This window comes from Panthera uncia, chromosome B4 (assembly GCF_023721935.1).
Source record: "Panthera uncia isolate 11264 chromosome B4, Puncia_PCG_1.0, whole genome shotgun sequence".
In the NCBI taxonomy this organism is placed as follows: Eukaryota; Metazoa; Chordata; class Mammalia; order Carnivora; family Felidae; genus Panthera; species Panthera uncia.
In genome coordinates, this window is record NC_064809.1 from 57,153,685 (window position 1) to 57,169,131 (window position 15,447).

Here is a 15,447-nt window from a genome sequence, read left to right on the forward strand (position 1 = left end):
CCAAGGATTGCCAACTAAGAAGAGAGAAGGAAAGATAATCCTCCAGAGCCTTTATGAACACTGTGATTTCAGACTTCTGGTCTCTAGAATTGTGAGAGAATATATTTCTGTTGTTTTAAGCCTCTAAGTTTGTGGTACTTTGTTACAGTAGCCCTAGAAAACTAATACAGTTGTCATGTATTTAAATTCTATATACATTTTAACCCCTACAAGACAATTTGTATTGTTTTGTATAGTGTATATTCATTTATGTTTCTCCATCTTTGACTCTTTCCATTTTTCTTCATTTTGTCCTTCATCTCTGTACATCCTTGCTTTCTTCTTGAAGTACTTCTATCAGTATTTCCTGACCTTGGATTTGCTGTCGATGAATTCTCTTAGTTTTGTTTACCTGAAAATGCCTTTATTTTACCTTCACTTTCTGAAGTATACTTTTGCTAGGTATAGAACTCTAGGTTAGTAGTTCTTTTAGTATATAACACATTGACAATATCATTCCATCATCTTCTAACTTCTGTTATTTGCTTTTCTGAAGTTTTATTGTGATATACATTGGTGTTCCCTTTGGATTTGTGCTGCTTCGGATTTATTTTTCATAATTCTGTGACTTGGTGTCTTTCATCAATTTTTGACAATTTTTTTCATTATTTATTTATATATTACTTCTGCCCCAATCTTTCACTTCTTTTCCTGTGGAACTCAAATTACAACTTTATTAGACCTACTTTTTCCTAATCTCTTTTTATAATCTGGTTTTTCTTTCCTTTCATTTCTTCCCCCAATTCTTTCCTTTCTAGTTTTTGGAATATTTTCTACAACACAACATTTTCAGCATTGCTTCTAAAATTTTCTTTAAAATATATATCTAAATCTATGAGATGCTTGCTTAAAAACTTTCAGGTCTCCATTTCTGTCTGTCCTTCAGAAAACATGTATTAAACAACTATTATGGGTCATGAACTAAGCTTAGTGCAGGGGACAAGAAGGTAAGCAGTGTAAAAGTTATTTCTATCCTTTTAGAGTTTATAGTCCAGCGATAAAGAGAATTTATAGTAGAGTGCTATAAGGGCTTTGTATGATAGGGGAAGTATAGGATGCTAAGAGAATATATATAAGGAACATAAAACTAATTTGGTGGAGGCCAGAAGATGGGCTTTTTGGAGGTAATTACATATAAGTGGAAATGTTGAGAATGGAGAATATTTATCCAGGTGAAGAGAGGAGTGACAGAACTTGTGAAGGCCTAGGGGTAGTTATGGTATGCTGGAGGAACTGAAGGAACTTCAAGCTGGCTGAAGCACAGAGTGCAAGATGAATGTTGAGATAGGCTGGGTCAGGCTACAAGATACTTATGTAATTTCATGAGTTTGAACTTCATCATGAGGATGTTGGGAGAGAAAATGAAAATATTTAAGCAGGAAAAGTGAAGAGGTTATTTAAGATAAATAAACAAGATTCTGTGGTTAATTATAGGTGGGAGTTGAGAAAAAAAGGAATAGAGAAAGATTCTCAGGTCCTGGGGTTCTGAATGGCATTTGCTGAGAAAAGAGGAAAAAGTGGATTGACAAACTTTAAGGGAGAGATGATGATGAGATAAATTTTGTAAATGTTGGGAATGAGACACTCATGGGGCATCCAGGAGATTATAGGTAATTGGCCTCATGAATCGAGTTCAGAATAGAGGGCTGGGCTGAAAGTATAAATTTTTCCTACTCCATATCATTTCTGATATAGTTTTCAAAGTTCTTTCAAAAATAGGTCTACCTATATGAGCCACCTGCTTATAAACCATCAGTGTCTCCTCCTAGCTATCTGATACAGTCCAAACTCTTTCACATAATGGTGTGCAAATACTTTTATAGTCCCCACCAAACTTTCCAGACTAACATCTCAACATATATTTCAGTTGGATGCAATTTCTCACTGTTCTCTAGACACATAGAATTTATTTTTATCTCCATATGCTTTTAAAATATGCTATTTCTTTTATTCAGAATGCTTTGCCCACTTTCTTTTAAACTTGAATAGCTTCTATACCTCTTTCAATATCATAGTTCAAATACTATCTCCTTTGAGTTGCCTTTTCAATTGCTTTCATGTCACTTTATAAACGTTTCTAAAACAATGTTTTTTGAACAGAGATCCTGTCCCATTTATTGGTAATGAAGTAAATTTAGAGGGTCATGACAGGTACTTAAAAATGAAATAGAATACAGTAGGAAATACAAACAACTCAGAAAATTAAGTACTGCCTTTTGAAACTTTTGTGTCAGTTACACATGTACATGTGTATATGTATACTGAGTAATGATGTAAACCATATTTCTTACTGTGGTTTATGGTCAAAAATATTTGTAAGTCACTACCTTACTATGTTTGTTGCTTTACTATTTGTTTTTCTTCCCAGAAAGAGAGTGCCTTATTTTTGTGTCTGTGGTGCTTAGCACTATGATTTATTATAGGCACTCAGCCATTTTTGAGTAAATTGTTTATGGTATGGGATTTACCCAGATGTCAATATTCTCTCCCTCTTTCTTTTGTTCAGTGTCCCTTCAATTCTTCTATTAAGGTAAAGAAATAGTTTAATTTTGTTGATAACATGTCTTTAATACATATTCTTTGTAGAAGGAATGATGTATTCTAGGTTTGGAAGACATATTAGTAGCAACAGATAAGTTTTCTGAGCTTCCACAGTTCATAGTAGAAAAATTTCAGAATTTCAAGTTAGATTTGAGGTGAACAACAACACAATACAAGCACCACCACCAACACCAACACCCAAGTTCATGTATATTGCTTCAGGGAGAGGTGGAGGAGACAAGGACCACAGAAGGAACTACAGGGGGATTCTGCTTTATAAGTAATACTTATTTATTTTAAAACAGAAAATAGCTGATGCAGATATGACAACATATTAATATTTTCACTTTAAGTAGGAAGAGGACTGTGTTGCAACTTTATATATTTTATAGTATTAAAAAATTTCAAAGAGGGGAAATTTTCTAGCTCTATCACTTACTTTTTTAGCTGTGAAATGGGAATATTAATGGGACTTATAATGAGATGAAAATTTATTATTTCAGTATCTGTCATCAGATTTCTCTTATGATAGGGTAGGATATCTTGACAGCCTTTTGACAGAAGTTGTGGTGATCTCTGAAGGTATGGGAGGAACTGTGCTTCTAAAAGAGAAGATGAGAGTGATTATGGAAAGAGATTTGAAGTGAAGGGCCAGTGGATGCCCCCACACCCCTTGTAAGACAGGTGAAAGGAATTTTAAGGAGATTCTATTCACAATTTGTGGCTTTTTTTTCCTGGTAGGGGGCTTTGATGAAACCCTCTCTCATAACTCCATAGTTATCAGGAATACTTTCCTCATACAAGTGTGTGTGTGTGTGTGTGTGTGTGTGTGTGTGTGTATGTGTGTGTTTTACTTTGTTGTGAACATTCAGTGGGAGAGAATGAGTTTCATATCTTATTTAATCATTTAATAATCTGTTAATCCACTACGTTAACTAGACCTTCTGTGCATCTTGTGATTTCCATCCAGTTTCCATGCAGAACACTCCCCTATGTTTCTGCTAATTCCTATGGGAATAAATTCTCAGCAGACCAAATGATAAGTGGTAACTTTTGGCAAAGATCCTGCTATTGCTTTAGAAACACTATTATCAAGAATAGAAAAAAGCCAAAGATGGTCATGCTTACTGGAACTCTTCCATAATATACCAGAGAACCTAGTCAATTTAATAACATAAGAAAATAGTATAGGACTTCTGCAGAAGATAGCAGAGTAGGAGTATCCTAAGTTCACCATGTCCCATGGATACACCTAGATAACACTCACATGAGTGCAAATAACCAAGAAAACCACCTGAAGACTGGCAGAACAGACTCTCCACAGCTCAATGTAAAGAAGAGGCCATATCAAAGAGGGTAGGAAGGATGGAGACATGGTTGGGAGCCAAATGGAACCATGGGATTGTCCCAGGGAGGGAGGGATACCACCAGCATAGAGACAGGGAGAGGACCAGACCCCATACCAGGCACCTCAGGCACAGGGAACCCACATGGGGAGCCAAACGTTTGGCTTTGAAAAACACAGGTGCCTAACAATCAGTGGAATTTTAAAAATCAGTGACTCAGCTCTGGGAGAGCTGGGAGGATGGAGTCTCTGCTCTTTTAGGGACAGCACAGCAAACAGCCCTGCTAAGACATAGTATAGAAGCAGCAGTTTGAAAAATGCCTGAAATATAGAAGAAGATTTCATTTACTAATCTCAGAGTATGTGCTAGAGACGTAGGGATCTTTGGGAGACTACTCCAAGAACAAAAGACCTGGTGGGTGCCATTTCCCTCCCCTGTCCCCCAGCCTAGATATACAGACACCTGTGGGAACCAGTGCAGTGCCAACACACTCCACCTAGATTACTAAAAGTATACCTCACTCCTGGGCTCTTCTATGGACCTTCCCCTGCACCCAGCCTCTGGAGGAGTTCTCCAAAGTGGCTAATGGTCCCCTACCACAACAGAGGTAACCCTACTAATATTGCATGCCAGGTCCCTGTGAGCTTCTGCAGATCTGCCCCCTTCAACCTGGTGAACCTTGGCAGTTTTCCCAGGTGGCTGTAGGGCCCCTCCCACAGCAGACCAGGATGGTCTTTGCAGGCACCACAGTCTACTCCCACATTTTCCTGTAGACTATCTCCTCTAATATACCCTTGGCTGGAGCCCATCCAAACTGGTGCCACAAGCCTGGCAGTGTACAAAGAGCCCCAGCAGGGGCCAGGACCACTGCAAAGTAACTCCTGGGACAGGGGAAGATAATGATAGAAACCAGTCCAACTGAAGCCCACAGTTGTCTGGTAGTCTGGGGGCAAATATCAGGACTGACTACAGGTTCTGACTACCAGCAAAAGCTTCTTAGTGGGCAACACAAAAGAAAGCTTTGCAGTTCAGTGCTACTGAAGTGCTGGCATACAACTGGTCTGACTCAACTCAAGCTCAAGGGTGGCCCCAGACTGGCCCACTAACAATACAGAGACCAAACACTGACCACAAACAGCAGAGAGTCATTGCAAATAACTGGAATGAAGGCAAATGTGAGTCAGCCACAATAGTAGGGCACACACAACCTAGCAGGCACTCCTGAAGTGCCAGGTTCTGGTAACAGGGAACACTGCACTGCAGGTCTTCAAAGGACATCTTCTTCATAAGGCCACTACTTTCAAGAGCAGGAGGCATACCTGATCTTCTTAACATATAGAAACATACACAGAGAGTTAGACAAACTGAGGGGACAGAGGAATAGGTCCCAAATGAAAGAACAGGACAAAATCAGAGCATGGGAGCTAAATAAAACAGAGATAAGTAATATGCCTGCTAGATAATTAAAGTAATGGTCACAAAGATACTCACTAGACTGAAGAAAAGAGTAGAAAACATCAGTAAGACCCTCAACAAAGAAAGAGAAAACAAAAAAGAACCAATCAGAGATGAAAAACTCAATAACCAAAGTTAAAATTACACTAGATGGAATAAGCAATAGACTAGAGGAAGCTGAAGAATGAATCAGTGACCTAGGAAACAGAATAATGGAAAGCAATCAAGCTGAACAGGAGAGAAAACTAATAATAAAAAATGAAAATAGACATAGGGAACTCAGTGACACCATCAAAAGTAATATTTGCATTATAGGGATCCAAAAAAAAAAGAAAATGAATGCAGAAAATTTGAAAAATAATAGCTGAAAACTTCTTGAATTTGGGGAAAAAAACAAATCCAGATTCAGGAGGAACAGAGAGCCCCCAATAAAATCAAACCAAGAAGGTCCACACCAAGACATATAGTAATTAAAATGACAAAAAGTAGTGAGACAGAGAGAATATTAAAAGCCCAAAAAGAAAAGAAAACAGTTACATACAAGCCCTTAAGGCTAACAGTGGACTTTTCAGCAGAGACCTTGCAGGCTAGAAAGGAGTGGCATGATAGGTTCAAAGTGCTGAATGAAAAAAACCCACAGCCAAGAATATTCTATCCAGGAAGGCTATCATCTTAACATAACAGAAAAATACTTAAAGAGTGTCCCGTACAAACAACAGTTAAAGGAATACATGACCACTAAACCAGGCCAACGAGAAATGTTAAAGGGGACGTTTGAGTGGAAAGGAAAGACCGTAAGTAGGAGTAAGAAAAGTAGAAAGCACAAAAGCAGTAAAATTAAGTGTATCTATAAAAATCAGGTAAGATATTAACAAAATAAAAGGATGTAAAATATAATACCATATGCCTAAAATGTGGGAGAAGGAGGAGTAAAGAATGGGTTGAGACTTTAGTGACTGTCACCTTAATATAGACTGCTATATATGCATAAGATGGTATATATAAGCCTAATAGTGATAACAAATCAAAAATCATTCATAGATATGCAAAAAATAAGGAGAAAGGGATCCAAGCATATCACTAAAAAAGCCAGCAGGGGCACCTGGGTGGCTCAGTCAGTTAAGTATCCGATTCTTGTTTTCAGCTCAGATCATGGTCTCATGGTTCATGGGTTCAAGCCCCACAACAGGCTCTGTGCTGAAAGTTTAGGATTCTCTCTCTCCTTCTCTCTCTGCCCCTCCACAACTCATGTGTGCTCTCTCTCTCTCTCAAAATAAATACATAAACTTTAAAAAAAGCCAGCAAACTGTGAAAGAAGAGAGCAAGAGAAGAAAGTAACAGAGAACTACAAAACAACCATAAAACAAGTAACATAATGGCAATAAATACACATACCTATCACTAATTATTTTGAATGTAAATGGACTAAATGTTCCAGTCAAAAGACATAGGGTGATGGAATGGATAAAAAAGCAATACCCATCTATATGCTGCTTATAAGAGACTCATTTCAGACTTAAAGACACATGCAGATTAAAAGTGAAGAGATTGAGGGGCACGTGCGTGGCTCAGTTGGTTAAGCATCCAACTTTGGCTCAGGTCATGATCTCACAGTTCGTGGGTTTGAGCCCCACATCGGTCTTTGTGCTGGTGGTTCAGAGCTGGAAGCCTGCCTCTGATTCTGTGTCTCCCTCTCTCTCTGCCCCTCCCCTGCTTGTGCTCTATCTCTGTCTCTCAAAAATAAATAAACGTTAAAAAATGTTTTTTAAGTGAAGGGATTGAAAAGCATTTATCATGCAAATGGAGGTGAAAAGAAAGCTGGGGTAGCAATACACATCAGACAAAATAGCCTTTAAAACAAACACTACAACAGAAGACAAAGAAAGACACTATATAATCATAAAGGGAACAATTTAACAAGAAGACATAATAATTGTAAATATTTATGCACCCAGCATGAGAGCAGCCAAACACATAAAGCAGCTAATAACATACGCATAAAGAAAGTAATTAATAGTAATATAATAATATTAGGGGACTTTAACATCTTACTTATCTGATAAAGGGTTAGTATCCAAAATATATAAAGAACTTATAAAACTCAACATCCCCAAACCAAATAATCCAGTTAAAAATTGGCAGAAGACATGAATAGACATTTTTCCAAAAGAGACACACAGGTGGCTAGCAGACACATGAAAAGATGCTTAACATTACTCATCATCAGGGAAATAAAAATCAAAACTCCAATAAGACTTCACCTCACACCTGTCAGAATGGCTAAAATTAACAACACAGGAAACAAAGCTGTGGTGAGGATGTGGAGAAAGGGGAATCCTCTTTCACTGTTGGTAGGAATGCAAACTGGTACAGTCACTCTGAAGAACAGTATGGAGGTTCCTCACAAAGTTAAAAATAGAACTACCCTATGATCCAGCAATTGTACTATTAAGTATTTACCAAAATATTGATTCGAAGGGACACAAGCACCCCAATGTTTACAGCAGCTTTATCAACAATAGCTAAATTATGGAAAGAGCCCCAGTGTCCATCAACTGATGAATGGATAAAGAAGACGTGCCCCCCCACCACACACACAGGAATATTAGCCATAAAAATAATAAAATCTTGCCTTTTGAAACGTGGTGGATGGAGCTACAGTGTATTATGCTAAGTGAAATAGTCTGAGAAAGACAAATACCATATGATTTCATTCTTATGTGGAATTTAAGAAACAAAACAGATGAACATAGGGGAAAATAAAGAGATGCAAACTGGAAAACAGACTCAACTTTAGAGAACAAATGAGGGGAAATGGGTGGGGGAATGGGTTAAATGGGTGATGGTTATTAAGGAGGGCACTTGGAATGAGCACTGGGTTTTGTAAGTAAGTGATGAATCACTAAATTCTACACCCAAAACTAATCTTACACTGAATGTGAACTATTTGGAATTTAAATAAAAACTTGAAAAAAATAACCTATACAACTGAATACCAAAGAAACAACCCAACTGAAAAATGTAGAGAGGACATGAATATACATTTCTCCAAAGAAGATATACAGGTAGCCAACAGACACATGAAAAGATACTCAACATCACTAATTATCAGGGAAATGCAAATCAAAACCACAATGAAATATCACCTCACACCTGTCAGAATGGCTAAAATAAAAAAAAGACAAGAAATAACAAGCATTGGTGAGGATGTGGAGAAAAAGGAACCCTTGTGCACTGTTGGAAGGAATGCAAATTGGTGCAGCCACTGTGAAAAATAGTATAGAATTTCCTCAAAAAATTGAAAATAGAATTACCATATGATCACCATAGTGAAAATACTACTGGATATTTACCCAAAGAGAACAAAAACACTAATTCAAAAAGATATGCGCCCTTATGTTTATTGTAGCATTATTTACAGTAGCCAAGATTTAGAAGCAACCCAAGGGTCCATGTATAGGTGAATGAATAAAGAAGAAATGGTATATATATACAATGGAATATGAATCAGCCTTAAAAATGAATAAAATCTGACCATTTGGAGCAACAACATGGATGGATCTATAGGGTATAATGCTAAGTGAAATAAGTCAGTCAGTGAAAGACAAATACCATATTATTTCACTCAGATGTGGAATTTAAGAAACAAAACATGTGAACAAGGAATAAAAGAGACAAAAAGATTCTTTTAAAAGAAGATTTAGATCTTTTTAGATGTTTTAGATCTAAATTCTTATAGATATTTTAAAATATTCTTTTTAAAAAAATTATTAGAATGCCAGTGTAGTTAACATACAGTGTTAATTTCAGTTCAATATATTACTCAGTGCTCATCAAGGTAAGAGTATTCTTAACCCCCTTCACCTATTTCACTCATCTCCCTGCCCACCTTTCCTCTGGTAACCATCTGTTTGTTTTCTATAGTTAAGAGTCTATGTTTTGGTTTGCCTGTTTTTTCTTCTTGTCCATTTGTTTTGTTCCTTTTTCTCCACATCTTCAAAACACTTGTTTCTTGAGTTTTTAAGTTTAGTCCTTCTGCCAAGTGTGAGGTGATATCTCATTGTGGTTTTGATTGCATAACCCTGATGATGGATGATATGGAGTATTTTTTCACGTTGGCCATCTGTATGTATGTCTTCTTTGGAGTAACGTCTGTTCATGAACATACTCTTAAATATACAGAACAAACTGGTGGTCACCAGAGAGGAGGTGGGTGGGGGGATGGATGAAATATGTGAAGGGGATTATGAGTACAGTAATCGTGATGGGCACTGAGTGATGCACAGAGATTTAAATAATAATATTGTACACTTGAAATACAATAAAATTTATGTTAATTATAGTTGAATAAAAAGATTAAAGAAAGAAAATTTGAAGCCAAATTTCTTTGAGAAACAAGTTGTCTAGAATGGGTAAAATAGTGTCTACTATCATTATTTGGAGAAAAACATAATTCGTGTTCTTCTTATGAATCTCAAATCTAAGTTGTAATGCACTAAAAGTGTGTGTCTGTGTGTATTATACATAAAAATTACATGTATAAATTATTGCTAAAGAGCTCTTTAAATTTCCAAATCTCTTACTTGATGGATGAAGAAAGTCAAGCACAAAGATGTAGGGTATTAATTTTATGAAATTGAATATATTCAGGAATTTACATAATTTTTATCATTCCACTTCTAAAAGTTACTATTTTGGGGGTACTACTTCCAATTATGTGTTAGTATACTCACACAGTGGTTTTCATACTATGGTATAGAATTCTATGATTCCAGAAAGGTACCTCAAAGATCACAGGGAAGGAGAGAAGAAGCCAGGGAAGATGGGAGGGAAGAAGGGTATAGTGGGCAGTGGGAATTGCTACCTTTTCTTCAATTTGGACAGGTTTCCTTGTAACATTTTATATATTGAGTCTGCCCAATATTTCATTTAAAAAAGCATCCCTCTACTAATTAAAAGTTTGCAAATCATTATAGCTTGAGCAGCATATAGCACCTGTATGAAGCTTACTTTCACAGCTTAGGATCAGGAATTGCATTCTAATTAGATTCTTGTAAACATTTGGGGGCACCTGATGAACTTCATGGACTCTTTCTCCAGAAACCATCATATAGGCACACATTTGTGTACCAGATGTAGCAGTTCAGGGACTTCCCAAAATGCATTCACAGATCCTGGGTTGATAACCCAACTTAAGAGGACTGAAATAAGAAACTTCTTGTTGAAAAAGAGTAAGAATTTGGTATTGATATTAGAATGCATTTGGAAAAGATGTTTATAGCAGCACTTTCAACAATAGCCAAATTATGGAAAGAGCCTAAATGTTCATCAACTGACGAATGGATAAAGAAGATGTGGTTTATATATACAATGGAATACTACTTGGCAATGAGAAAGAATGAAATCTGGCCATTTGTAGCAACGTGGATGGAACTGGAGAGTATTATGCTATGTGAAATAAGTCAGGTAGAGAAAGACAGATACCACATGTTTTCACTCATATGTGGATCCTGAGAAACTTAATAGAAGACCAGCGGGGAGGGGAGGGGGGAAAAAGTTACAGAGAGGGAAGGAGGCAAACCATAAGAGACTCTTAAATACTGAGAACAAACTGAGGGTTGATGGAGGGTAGGGGAGAGGGTAAAGTGGGTGATGGGCATTGAGGAGGGCACCTGTTGGGATGAGCACTGGGTGTTGTATGGAAACCAATTTGACAATAAATTATATTTAATATAAAAAAAAGATAAATTTTTCTTTAAGCATAGCATAACTTTGTAAGGCTAGTTTTTCTTGCCTGATGAAAAACAAAATGTACTTTTGACCAAACTTCAAGTATCCTATGTACTCTTTCTGGCCACATTATTCTTTTATATATTGAGTCTGCCCAATATTTCATTTAAAAAAGCATCCCTCTACTAATTAAAAGTTTGCAAATCATTATAGCAAATCATTATTCAATAGATATTGAGAACAGTAGAAGACACTGTGCTAAAGCAAATGTAAGTGAATGATTCATGATACTTGCTTTAGGAGCCATCTACACTTAAAGAAATGAATATTTATTTATTTATTTATTTATGTTTAAGTTTGTTTATTTTGAGAGAGAAACAGAGAGAGTGAGTGGGGAATGGGCAGAGAGAGAGTGAGCGAGAGAGAATCCCAACCAGGCTCCATGCTGTCACTGTGGAGCCCTATGTAGGTCTCAAACCCACAAACCATGAGATCATGACCTGATCTAAAACCTAGAGTCAGATGCTCAGCTGAGTGAGCCATCCAAATGCCCCAAATAGTTTTTAGTACTTAGTGAATTTTATCACTTAACCCCTTTCACCAGGTCTCCTTACCTCCTTCTCTCTCTTCCTTCCTCCTCTCTCTTCCTCCTCCCACCCACATCTCTTAACTCTCCAGTGGAATAAGTACTTTGCCTTACCTGGGCTGGATCAGACCCAGAGGACTGAGGCCTAGGCTGTCTATCTAAGCTGCTTCCAGCCATGCTGGTATTGTGAGGTTCAATCAGAGGACAGTAGGGATGTGCAGGGACATTGGGACTGTGGCACCAAGGACTGCTATTAGGAAAAAGGGTTGGTGGGTTTTCTTTTTCTCTGTAAAAAAAAAAAAATTAAGTCCAAAGTGAACCAAAAAGGGATCATCATAGTTCATTATCAATGAACCTCAATTAAAGTGAAAGCATGTTTCAAGACCATGTTTTAAGACCATGTGGGCAGTGCTTTTATCACATCAGAAGTATTTGCCCACACATGTGTAACAAATTCTTCATGTTAAGCCAGAAGGCAACTTTTGATCCAAGATGAAATTCCTAGATGATTCACTATTCCCTCCACCGAAGCACTGCTAAAGACATGGTGATAACTTCATCTCTTCACCTCTCCACAGCCTTGCCTCTAACAGCATTGCCACTAAGAAGTGAAATGGCCGGAGGGGTCTCGATATTGCCCAGCGGAAGTCACCAGCCTTTACTGTCCCATGACTATAACCCTGCTTTCTCTGTGTTTTTCACAAAACACAAATAGTATTATGGTTTTTATCATTCTATTTGAAATAGGATTTTTTTTGTCATTATTGATTTACCTATTCATCATGTCTCTACTTGTCACCCAGTCATTCCTACTTGTTCAGTTAAAATTTTTTTTTAAAAAATCCAAACAACTTTTACCTTTTAAGAAAAACTCTAACTTGTTCCATCTGATTTTTTGAGGTATCCTTATTAGACTTGTCTTGTTTTTCTTTAGTTGTAGATATAGCTGTTGGCCAATGAAATATGTGTCTTCGAGACGTCGGACTTACTATTGAGCATCTGTCAAATTCAATGTCAGTCTCTAATTTCTCCCACACTTGTTTCCAGTGAATAGGAGTGTACCAGGCGACAGCCTAACAAAAATGATTCATTAATGTCAACTACCGATGGAGTTGGATAGATTTTTTTTAAATGTCATAGGCTTATTGCAGTAAAATTTCAAAGTCAAACAATTTGATGCCACTCACTTACTGTGGGTGAATTAATAAAACACACAGTGAGGATGTAATAAGGCATCCTGGCCTTAGTTCCCAATTCTAAAACTTACAAACTGCATAACCTCAGACAGATTAGTTGCTTATTATCTTGGACTGTGTCCTCATATGTGAAATGGGGAGGATGGTGGTAGGGAATTGTTATATGAGGGTGCTGTGAGGTTCAGTTAAGCTACTAAATTTCATTAACTATAAAGAACTGTGCAAAAAGCAGTTGTAAGTAGTTGTGTAGTTCAAATCAGAGTAAAAGGAGCAGTGTAAGTACAAAGACTAATTTCATTTCAGGGAAGGACAATTTACTCAAATAGGCATTCCAGGAGCTCAGAGATCTGGTCTCTCTCGTTCAACACTCAGTGTCTGGGAACAGTGTGCACACAAAGTAGAAACCCCAAATGTGTTTGCAGAACAAATAAATGGGTGGATAAATGTGATGAAAAATCTGAAACAGAAATGCCTTAATCATAATCTGCCAATGATTTTTTACAAGGCTGAGTAAATAACTTAGATTATATCACCTATTTTTCCCATCAATGAGAATCATTAGCAGTATTACAAAATTCAGTTTTAGCCCGCTGAAAGATCTAAAGGTAAGTGAGTAAATGCTTCAAAATTACAGCTAATGAGTGGTCTCCCTATCTAACAACTGCTGTTATTACAGAAAGACATTAAATGGCTCTTAATAAATTAGCAAGTCTACTCAAAAGAGAGAGTACAATCTAAGAATGAGGTATAATGTAGCAAGAAAGACAATCAAAGAGATAGATTCCAATTAACATATTATCTGGATTAGTAGTTATATGACATAGTAAGTTAGACTGGGGGTAAGAAAAAAAAAGATTTTTCAAGAAAAATTGAAATAATGTTTTTGCAAAAAGATTAATTTTTTTGTTGTAAACAAAGATAGCTTTCAACTTTATTAGTGTGTTTTTGGGCATATACTTACGCTACTATTATGCTAAGGAAAAGGTAGAGTGAAAATATAAAATTGTCAAATACTGGGAATAAGTTACCTAAAATTATTACTAATACACTTAATTTATGGTGAAGTTGATTTAAAGTATAGTTGTTACAAATTAGACTATAGATTCTTTCATTAGAATATTAATATCTTAAGAGCAGATATCATATCCTACTCTATGTTATATTCTCAGCACTTATTACAGCCATTGGAATGGACAATAATCTCAACAAATAACTGAGAAATGAATAAGTGAATAGAAAAGGTCTCTATGTAGTACTTTCCTTTCTTATTCCACTCTTTGGCCTAAATATCATAAATAAAATCCATCCCTGATTCTAAAATTTGAAGTAACTTCTTATAAATATGGGCTATGAAAATTATTTTTGCCAACTTGTAAGTAGCTCTTTGGCATTTTGGTCCTGGGAAGAGGATGCTGTTGATTTGCCTGACATGTTATTGCAGTTGGTGATGGTTCTATCTGAGCTCTTAAGGATGGAAAATAGTTGAGTCAGCTAAGAGGAGAAGGGGAACCTAAGGAGAGGTATGCATTCTTTTAAAAGCTGTTGTTGAGAATCAGACACTGACTTCACCATTAGGTTTGCACAGAATTGTTGTACAATCTGGGCTTGTTTTAAACATTTTTTGTTCTCTCCAAAGAAAATCTGATGGTGGCTGATGCTTTGCTTCAGATGCAGCTGCCCATACCTATAAGAAAAATGGTTTGTTAATGACAAATGCCATTGCAGCTTCACATAGTTTTGTATATGTCAGGGGGTCATTGAAATGTGTCATTTTGAACAATGAGGTTTTAAAATATGACTGTATAATATATAATATCAGCTGTGTAAACCAAGCTACTGTACATGACTTAAAGCACAAAAAAGAAAGGAAACCTTCCAGCATCAACTAATTACCTGTTCTCTAAGCAAATAATCTCTTTGCTTTTAAGGATTATGTTTGCTTAGTTTTGGGAACCTAAGTATTTAATTTTAATAGTGAAATCATAAAAACAAAAGGTATTGTACACCAAATTGAGGAAAGCAATGGAAATTGAATTACGGGTGTTAATTTACATCCAGGGATGGACAAAGTGGCACAAATAACCAACAACAACAAGAAACCACATTTTACGTAGAGATCAAATGATGAAGAAATAACTGGTGCTGAGCCAGTCTGGCTGGGTAGATGAGTTTTTCCTGTACAATTCTAGTTCAGAGCATCACAGCATTTATATCTGGCACTCACTGTTACTGTGCGATTGGCCTGCATTATGATATTTGGAAGGAAGCGGTACAAAGAGACTGTTTGTCCATTCACATTTTGCTGGAGAATATGGCCTCCAATCTCCAGTTCTTTGTCAAGGGAAGAGTTAATGAGCTTCACAAATAAACCCTTGACATTTACTTCAGCTATTTTAATATCTCCAAGAGCACTGAAAAAATAAAACACAAAGATTATAAGGCGACTTTAAAGAAACGTGTCTTTAGCTCATTTTAAGGACTGAATAATATGCTTTGAAAGTACAACTTTCAAATAGCTGTATAGTCTATTGGACACAGTCTATGTAGAAATAGT

The 15,447-nt window shown here is 36.6% G+C and overlaps 1 protein-coding gene across 12 annotated transcripts in view; it reads right to left on the reverse strand.

Annotated features, from left to right (window-relative positions):
* LMNTD1 (lamin tail domain containing 1) overlaps positions 1 to 15,447 on the reverse strand; it is a 448,355-nt gene that overhangs the window by 24,304 nt on the left and 408,604 nt on the right. For 8 of the 12 annotated variants that reach the window (XM_049627197.1, XM_049627196.1, XM_049627194.1 and 5 more), the window contains 5 exons: positions 15,118 to 15,304; positions 14,458 to 14,577; positions 12,556 to 12,770; positions 11,812 to 11,983; positions 3,020 to 3,182 (listed from right to left, as the gene is read on the reverse strand). In XM_049627197.1, coding sequence (XP_049483154.1) covers positions 3,093 to 3,182; positions 11,812 to 11,983; positions 12,556 to 12,770; positions 14,458 to 14,577; positions 15,118 to 15,304 — 784 coding nt within the window. In that variant the 3' untranslated portion in view covers positions 3,020 to 3,092. The remainder of the gene's footprint in view (positions 1 to 3,019; positions 3,183 to 11,811; positions 11,984 to 12,555; positions 12,771 to 14,457; positions 14,578 to 15,117; positions 15,305 to 15,447) is intronic. The other 4 variants (XM_049627199.1, XM_049627203.1, XM_049627198.1 and 1 more) reach the window with 2 other exon arrangements.